The 9,812-nt window shown below is 44.9% G+C and overlaps 1 protein-coding gene across 1 annotated transcript; it reads left to right on the top strand.

Moving 5' to 3' along the window:
* The first annotated feature begins 5,442 nt into the window (after nucleotides 1-5,442).
* fam131aa (family with sequence similarity 131 member Aa) lies at nucleotides 5,443-8,342 on the top strand. Its single transcript, XM_053438428.1, has 5 exons — nucleotides 5,443-5,496; nucleotides 6,313-6,424; nucleotides 6,521-6,703; nucleotides 7,508-7,645; nucleotides 7,801-8,342. Exons 1-5 carry the CDS (start codon nucleotides 5,443-5,445, stop codon nucleotides 8,340-8,342), a joined length of 1,029 nt encoding a protein of 342 aa, XP_053294403.1.
* Nucleotides 8,343-9,812: the final 1,470 nt, after the last annotated feature.

The raw sequence follows: 9,812 nt of genomic DNA, 5'->3' as shown, positions 1-9,812 counted from the left end.
ATACGCCCCATGAGAAACGAAATATCCAATTCGTCAAAGAAGAATTCCTTTGAGAAAAGAATCCCTCCTCTTTTCACTTGGCACAGGTGCCTGTCTGAGTCACACACTCAAACCACATGTACACACAGTGGATTTGGTGAATTCAGCGGCCCCTATAGGCCTGGTGCCCCAGGGCTGCTGTTAGCATGTGTCTCTATGCACCCTGCAGGTGGGGGGGGGGGGATCCCTCACAAGTGAGTGGGCTGATGACATTTAAAGAAACTGCAAATATCTCCAGATGAAAAGACATGGCGTCCTGTGGAGGCCACGTCTGGATACGGCCGCACTGACTGGGACATATAATTGGCCCCTCTTTGTAACCGGTGGCCCCTGATGGAGAAAAGAAACCCTGGATCCCGCCAATGACTGCAAGTTTTGAATTCAGACATTCAGATTTCTTTCCGATTCATCCTCTTCCTCCAGACTGCAGCAGATGATGAGCAGCCCTGCATGCATGTTGAATATGTATCTAAATATCTGCTGATGAGGATGAGTGGAATAAAATCAAATATGCCGTGTAGGAGCTGCAGTGTTTTCTCGGAGCAGCGGGTCAGTGTGATCGAGATGTTGACTGCATGAGGAGGAGGAGGAGGAGGAGAAGATGTGACACCGCCTCACGTTGATGACGCGCGCCATCGGGAGACATTTGGACGGAGTCTGTGCACAAGCCGCATACACCGAGCAACAAATGGTGCCTGTGTGCCGTGGATGTGATGCTGGAGTCTGGGGGATGTGATGGACGAGAGGCGCTGAGGCTGCACCGCAGAGTGAGGCTGCACCGCAGAGCCCGCAGCAGCAGCAGGAGGACGAGCCGCGCTGTGTCATCTGTTGATCGGATTGGAGAAGGAATAAAGCGCATTATCATGAGCCTCCGCGGTCCCGCTTACAGGTAGGTGACGCGCGTGATCGTGCTGCAGCCGCGGGTGCATGTAGAGGGAAAAGGCGGGGGGGGACGTGTCGTGCGTGAGGTTGAGCGGATGCAGGAGATGCAGACTTCTCAGGGTTGCCAGGAGACGCGCTGCTGCATCGCGCGTGATTCTCCGCGCAGTTATAGCTGCAGCCCACAGGCCTTTACCCTGCAGTGGCCTGGACGAGGTGTCAGTCAACCGCTCGTGTTGCTTCAGTTCTTCAGTGCTTGGTTTCCATAAAAACAGCAGCAACTCATCCCAACAGCTCTGAAGCTCCATCCATCCGTTCATTCATTCATCCATACATCAATCAATTAATACATACATAAATTCATCCATACATCCATCTATCCATTAATCAATTAATTCATCCATCCATCCATCTATCCATCCATCCATTCATATATCTATACATACATGCATACATCCCATGTGTGAGGCTCGGGCTGCCCACACACTGGCTCAACTCGCTCCCACTTGTTGTTCCTGCAAGGTGAGAGTCTCATCCTCACAGCTGCAGCTCTGGTGATGTCATAGGAGGAGGCATCGCTCCAGACAGACATGTTCAGTATAACATCATGTTATCCTCGGCGGGGAGTGGACCGCGGCCAATAGACACAAGACCAGGGGCCATAAAGGGGCCTCTATTTACCCAGAGGGGCCAATTATGTGTCAAACATACAGGCTCAATTCCTGATTCAGCACGTTGCCCCTTTAAGGCATTCATCGTTTACTAATATCTTTGATCAAAGCCACACAACATTGAATATGTTTTTTTTTATTGTGTCTAGTTCAAGCACATTGTTTGCATCCAAAAAGGTCCGAAAATAACAATTCTTCATGAACGGACCTATTTATTGTTAGTGTTGTTAATAAGAGACTCTGTTTATGTTTATAAAAAAGAAAAAGAAAAGAAAAGATGACTGACAGCACAGGGACACTTCAAGAACCTATCAGATACCAGCTGGGGCCAGTGCTCCCCACGTCCGGCCCTGGATCTGCCCCTGACTGGTGACCTGACTTAATTACATTTGTTTCTTGGAGTTAATTTGTTTCCATGTCGCCTTTTCTTGTAAAACATTTTCATGTAAAATAAAATAACCTATATCATTTTAATCATTTGTGAATTACTGTATATACTGTATACTGAACAATGGTTTCACCCTACTACAGAATAGAGGACACAGAAAGATAAAGTTAGGCAAGTCCACGATGCTGCTGCTGTCTGACCTAAAAGGCGACCGTCTGTGGTGCTGCGGTCAGTGTGTCAGGGATCCACTTGCTCAACATGTGTTGCCAGGAGCGGCTCCTGGTACAGGCGTCATAGACGGTTGCCTAGGGCGTAAATTGCCGAGAGGGCGGCACAAGAGACTGATTTGGCATGACGTCACACGTGCAATGTAAAACAATACAGTAACGTCACACCCTCACCCTCTAAACCCGGGACGCACCGGCAGCTCCTTTCCTCACCCATATTAAATACTTGGGCTGTTCGCAACGGCAGCGTAGTGCCGGGAAGAACCGGGAAGCGGTCTACTCATGGGTGAGATCGGACCCAGCTTTGGTTTGTTATTTTAAATTAAATTAAATTAAATTAAATTAAATTAAATTAAATTAAATTAAATTAAATTAAATTAAATTAAATTAAAAATAATAATAAAAATAATAATTTTAAAAAAAGATGCGCGCGCCCATCCTGCGCTGAAGACTACTGGGCACATTCTGCGCAGAAGCCCATTGCGCACATTCTGCGCACATTCTGCGTACATTCTGTGTAGAAACCCATTGCGCACATTCTGCGCAGTAGCCAATTGCGCAGGAATTGCGCGCGCATTTTTTTTTAATTTAAATTAATTATTATTATTTTTATTGGATTCATTTTCATAGTGTAAGATATCTATGATATTTTGCAATTAAGTGATTGAAATCACTGCCAATTTTAAGAGTTCAGTATATTGCCTGCATGAAAATCAGGAGAAAGTGGGGATTGAACCCAGTACCTTCTTATTGGAGAACGGTCACTTTACCAACTATGCCACACCGCCTGCTGGATTACATAAGGAACTAAGCACACTAAGAAGATGGACAAATTATTGTGTATGTGTGTGTGTCTGTCTCACATGCTGCCTATGATACACACTTCAGAGATTTTCTACTTTTCTACATATATTTGACAGCCTTACTTAAAAGTTACTTTTACATTTTTGGATTTTAGATACTGGATGATTTAACATGCTTTAAAAACCTATTGTTAGAGAATAGCCCAGTAGTTTTCAGCCTTGTCTTCAGACGCCTTTCAAGAATCACAGTCTGCTGCTTGTTTCCATGTGATGTCCTGAGGCTGCCCCCTGCTGGCTGATGGGTTCCTCTGCACTCCAGCTGTTGTCCTGAATGAGCTTTGCTAATGAAAGAATACTGCATAGTCACATGCAGTATGCGTTGAGAGCACAGCATCCTGGTTTAAATGTTACTACCAACACATCTCCTTTGGTACTCTGTGTGCAACAAGCATTCTGAGTCAGGGTGAAAATTTAAATTAATTACACTGCAAACAATACGAGCTAAACGTTTTTTACTAACAGGAGAAAACTTCCTTCAAAGTCGTATACAACACAATATGGATGATGGGTACACAGTTGTAGCGATGGTAGATACTTGTGTATTCCTACCTCTCAGTAATTGTCAAATAGATAAACTACAGCTCTATTAGAAGAATGTAGATAAACCATTAATATTAGCATTTCCTTTTCAAACAGAGAAACTGTCTCTGTTTACACCTTAATCCTAATATAGCTTAAAAACCCAAAGCAAAGAATTAAATCATTTCAACATGCATCAGTAGACATTCAATTATCTGAAATAGTTTTAATAAAACATGCACTTGTCAAAGTGTAGGTGTGCTATGTCTTGAAAAACAGCTTTGGATTCCTATCACTTGTCTGTGCACATGTACTAATTTTCTGGAGGCCAAGTATTAATTATGAAATGTGAGAATGGATTAAAAAAAAAAAAAAGTGTACTTGTGTAACAGTGTATTGTATATAGGTGCATCATTGTCAGCTGTAAAGCCAGTTACAGTTTTTAAGTGGGCCGCATCAAAAAGTAATTTCAAGTAAGGTTGAAAAAAATAATAAAATCAAAGTATTCACACAATGTGCTTCTGTGCCATATCAGCAAACAGCTCCAGAAGGTTTTGAGGTACGACCAGATACTCTGAAGGTACATCAAATGGAGGGAAAGTCCAAAGGAAGCGGAGAAACAACACATCAAGGCACAGCATGAGAGATGGATGGAGTTGATGTGCTAATAATCCAATAAAACCAAGTATATTTCCTGCTGGCTTTCCTCTTAAAAAAAGATTAAATTATCAGGTGCACAATTCAGAAAGCACCGCAAAGTAGAGGACGAGAAGAAAGAACAATTCAGAAGTAAGAATCAGCCTGATTGTGGGCGCCAAAATTTGAAATCTCGCCAACATTGTGTGTTGCTCTCATTTTGTGTTTAGCATGAGTGACATCTGTGCAGCTCTCAGGCGTGTCTTGCAGGTCTGAAGCTCTCCTCTCAGGCACAAACATTCTGTTCACGACTTCACATCGCTGCCTCCCAGGTCCTCTACCTGCCGGTTTTTGCATCCGACCCACATTCACTGTGGCTTTTGACTTTCGTCGTAAGCCTTTCACCACAGGAGCCTCTTCTCTCTTAGCTGCTTGGGGAGCAAATCTGCTTAAGGATATCCGTCGAGTCATGCACGTGCTCAGAGTGGTGTACAAGCAACATGTACCGTCCTTGTTTTAAGGTTCACCTGCCCTAACAGCAAGAGATATTTCAAAAGAGCCCGATCGATATAAACGTACCGATATTGAGAAGTTAAAGATTTTCGTTACAGAAAACTTCTATATCAAACTTTTATAAGACAGAAAGGTAATTGAGGCTTGATATGTCATAGTTTAACCATAACATGTATTATAAATAACTGTGAATTAAAAAGGAAACGTAAAATAATTGTTTAATACATTGTTTATTCCGTCAAATAAAATGCTGATACCGATATGCGTGTCACTTTGGCCGATATACCGGTCAGGGCCTTATTTTAGGCCCCTCTCATGAACTACTGGAACAGACTCCCCCGAACCACGAGCTCTGCCTCATGTGTGGTCGAATGTGCATTTGGTTTGAAAGAGCAGTTTGTTTAGTTAGGCAGCCCTATCACTTTTAATAGGGATCAGCAGCTTTGGGGTGAGGCAGTTCGGGCTCGAGCCGCTTAGCAGGAGCTGGTCAGTCATGTGTTTGCCCGGTTGCATTGAGAACGCCACCACTGCCCTCGTCACCTTCAACCCCCCGATCATTTTAACTGGTTTCCCCGGCTTACCGTGGCTTTAGCATCTGCGCGGTAAATTTAGGGCATAGCTGTTTGCTTGAATGCCCGGTGGTTTAAACCGGTAAACCGAAGCTAGGACTGACAGTTGTGTTGGTGCAGCGTTCTGTGTCTCCCACGATGAGGCTGAGGTCCAGGAGAAGAGAAAGAAGGAAGAGACAGAGGGAGGACGAGGTAGGACAGAGTCTGTGTGGAATGATCTGTTCTCCGGAGCGACTTCAGAATTATTCCTCGTCATTGATGACTAACCCTCCTCAAACAGTTCTATGCCACAGATGGTCACTTGTTTTGTAAGTGTGCAGAGCTTTTTATAAACAGCCAATGGTGCTGGAGTGAAGTTAGACAACTTTGTGTTCATCCTACCGGGTTTATCTGCAGAGAAGATTTTATCGTCAGGTGTTTTTCATAAAATGTCATGTGTGTGGCTTCTATGTGAGTTTAAATTATTAACTGAGCTGGTGTTATTTTTCATACATTAATTGTTGGATATGTCTGATGTCTGTGAAGCAAACACACATTCTTCAGACCCAAGTTCAAAACCTTTCAAAATAAAAGCTCTATAACTCAGCTTGACATAAAGCATGGCAGCAACAACAAAAAAAAGAAGCCTTTAATTAGAAAAGAGGAATTGGATATCATCAGCTGCTTGAATTTCTGATATGGTGAAATAAAAAAGAAAACAAATTATGAAAGTGGCCTGGTGGCGATAATGGTTCCATGGTAGAGAGACACATGTCCCACATACGGACAGACGGGCACTCTTGGAGTTAGCAGGTAGATACAGTTTACCTTCATATGAGTTTCAGATTTTTATTTAGACGGAAAGGCTATTAGAATTTTTCTCACAAAAAAGGGGGACAAAGTAAATATTGCCCAAACTAAAATGACTGGGGAGCTGTAGAACTGACACAATCACAAACACACATTAAACAAAGCTTCACTACTTCCATGCACTGGCTGCAAACACCTAAAACCAATTCTTTCTTGCAGGTGAAAATAGAGGAGAGTGAAATGATCCCAAAGTCCGGAAAATCTCCAGCAGACTCTCGGAAAAGTGTCGGCATCCATGAGTTCGCAGCCCTCGCCAGATCCTCCTTAAATGGTGACAACCTTTTTTTTTCTTTAACACAAATGTCTGAAATTCTTTTGACTTTCCAACTTCGGTCGTCCACCTCTGTGTCTCTGTGTCGTCCTCCAGGCATCTCGCAGGCAGTGAGGGACCATGTGACCAAGCCCACCTCCCTGGCTCAGGGCCGGGTCGCCCACCTCATAGAGTGGAAAGGTTGGCCCAAACCCGCAGACCCCCCGCCGGCCGCCCACTCCCAGTTCAGCTCCTATTGCCATCTGACTGAAGGAGAGAAGGAGGCCCGGTTTGCTGCAGGTATTTACCCCAAGTGACCTTTACCGACCCTCAGCCAAGGATATGCTCCTCGTTCTGTTCGTGTGGCGAGATACGAGTGCGGTGCATCTACAGCTGGGCTCAGTGCAGGACGTACATGTGTGGACATGTGTGTCCCACTCAGCTTGGTTTAGTCCCAGCATCGTCTTCAGCTCCCACCTTCTGCCACGCGACTAATCCCCTGAAACTCCTGTCTGTCAAACGCCCCGCCCCCTGCGCCGTCTCCTGGGTGACGGCTGGACTTGGCAGCAGATGGTGGCCTATTAGACAATCTTCCAAAACACTTCACTGCCCACCAATGGTTGCAGCTCCTGTTGTTCTGCTGTGACTCATCGTCTCTGGCGCCATGAAGTGACACCGGCGTGGTTTGATCAAGGGAGAGGGGGGAGGGAGAGTGTGTGTGTGTGTGGGGGGGGGGGGGGGGGGGGGAACAGAGTACATTATGACGTCTGTATCTTTTTATTCTCAAACTCTCACTCAGAAATGTTTTTTTTTTCTGTTTCACTCAGTTTGACTCACTTTTCATGCAATTCAAAAGAAAAACTTTATTAAAATAATAGGCAGATTATGAACCTTTACTTTATATAGAAAAATCTCCTGCTATATTTAATCTCGGATTAACTTAAAAAAAAATGATTGTACATTTAATGGCACAAATGTCTTTTTCATTTCAAACCATTAACTGTGTTTCTGTGACGTTCACTTGAGATGTTATAATGCATAAAATAGAGGTATGTCAAAATCTGGTAGAAGCATCTGCATTAATTGGACTCATGTTTCCTTCAGGGGTGGCGGAGCAGTTTGCCATCGCTGAGGCCAAACTGCGAGCTTGGGCCTCTATGGACGACGATGACGAGGAAGACTCCATTGATGAAGACTCCCCCAGCGGTGGACAGACTCACACCTTCTCCTTCCAGAGCTCAGGTATATGCAGTCGCCTTTGTTTTGCTAATTTTGTGTCATTTCACTCATCGTCTTCATTTTGTTTGGCATCACTAACACTACCCCTCCTCCTCCCTCCCCTTCTCCCAAACATCCATCCATCTCCCAGGTGTTCTGACTCTTTGCTCCTCCCTCAGACGCCACCACGTCCAAACCTGTTACCGCAGCCCCACACCAGCCTGAGGGGGGCAGTAGTGAGGCGCCACCCTCCGACAGTCCCCTGGGCTCCAGCAGCAGCAGCAGCCTGCTCTCTGGTCGGCCTGGGTCTCACAGTGACCCACATTCATCCCAGACCAGCTCACCCACTTTACCCAGCGACCGCATGCCTCCGTTCCTGGAGGAAGAGGAGCGGCCGGCCGGTCACGGGAAGCGGCTGGCTCCTTCGCAGGAGGAGCACAGTGAGGTCTGCATCCACCACAAGCCAGAGTGGAGGCCTCAGGGCCGGAGTGGCAGGTTCGACTCCTGCTACTCCACCTCGTACTCGGAGTCTCCTGGAGAGGAGGACGAAGAGGACGAGGACGAGGAGGGCAGCGTGTTCCACGAGGCGCGGGTGTGGCACTGCGGCCCGAGGAGCTTCTTCTCGGACCGGGCCTCCTCAGGGGTGGCCTCGTTCGATGAGGAGGAAGAGGAGAGGGATGACGTAGAGAAGAAAAAGGAAGAAAAAGAGTATTATATGTGATTTGTTGTCCATCTTTATGTCTCTTTGAGTCCGTGTTGGTTCTGGATATGAATTCCGCTTTCTCTGTAAACCTCTCACCACCTCCTCTTCTCCCTCCTCTCCCTCCTCCACTCACGGTTTTCTGTCTTGGCCTTCGGGCCTCTCATGTACTGATCTCGCTCAACCGTTTATCGCTGCTGTGAACATCAAAGTATATCAGACAGGTCCAACCAGAATGTAAAGCTGTTGTTCAAACTGGGTTTTGTACATTTTCTTGTGAAGAGTCATTGTGTTGCTATTGCATTTTCTATGGATATTTTGTAGTGTTGTTTTATTCTGGGTCATGCTGTGTCATGTGGGTCGGGGCTACGTTTGATACTGAATGTCTGATTGTCCTGCGTACACACATATACATATATATATATAAATAAATATAAAAATGATTATTTTTGACAGAAAATGATTTGCCCCCCCCTCTCCCACAAACACAAAAGATTCATCTCTTAAAGGCAGTTTTTTCTTTCATTTTAATCATTGACTCATGTACAAAAAAAACAATTTCATGTTCTCTGAAAAGAAACAATGGCTGTTGGAATTTCAAATGCATAATTCTCCTCTGTACAGAGCGTGTATGGAGCTCTCATCCGTGTATTTTCATATGTACAAAGCATATACAGGCCAGTGCCATATAAAGGGAGATACTACAGACTTATTGCTTAACTAGATACGCTGCAAATGCGCTTATACACTCTCTACATTGAACTCCTTATACGCTGTCTTATATGACGAGCACTACTTCACATTCCATATGCAAACGAAAAAAAGTTAGGACATTAATAGAATCGTTGCACAAACACAAAGTAAATATGAGCCCGAGTCGGGATTATGCCACATAAGATTTAAAATATGGCTCGAAATCATCGCGTCAAGCTAAAACCCATTTGAAGGTCGTGGAACGGACTCACACACGCACAACAGCTTTTGGACTTGTGCTTCGTACAGCGGTTACATTTCTCATCACTGCGTCAGAGGCCAGAAGGAATTTAATTTGTCATAAAGATATGTGTAACATATCAAGGTGGTAAATATCTACAGGCCGCATACAGTATATGTGTGCATATAAGTGTGTGTGTGTGTGTACGCTCTGTACAGCCAGTAGCTTCCTGTCACAAGGAGCTCAACAGTTGTTCCTTTATCATGCTAGAAACACGTTAAATTCATGTAATGTCATGTATGGGCTGTTCGGTTGACTGGCGGTCTACATGTGCCCTTAGCGAACCAGCCCCTAATGTGCACTAAATTAGATTCATGGTAATTACAATGTGCTTTAGCTTTATTCGGAGCCCTGAACCGAGCTGGGTGGACCTTTGGAAGCAGCTGCCTTTATCGTCATGTGATCAGATCCTGGCCAATGGTGGGTTTTTGGGGGCTGATATCTTAAGCTGCTTTCAGACATGCACTGAACTCAGGATAAACTCCTGACATTCTCCC

This window comes from Pleuronectes platessa, chromosome 13 (assembly GCF_947347685.1).
Source record: "Pleuronectes platessa chromosome 13, fPlePla1.1, whole genome shotgun sequence".
NCBI lineage: Eukaryota > Metazoa > Chordata > Actinopteri > Pleuronectiformes > Pleuronectidae > Pleuronectes > Pleuronectes platessa.
This window is presented reverse-complemented; position numbering and strand designations above follow the sequence as displayed.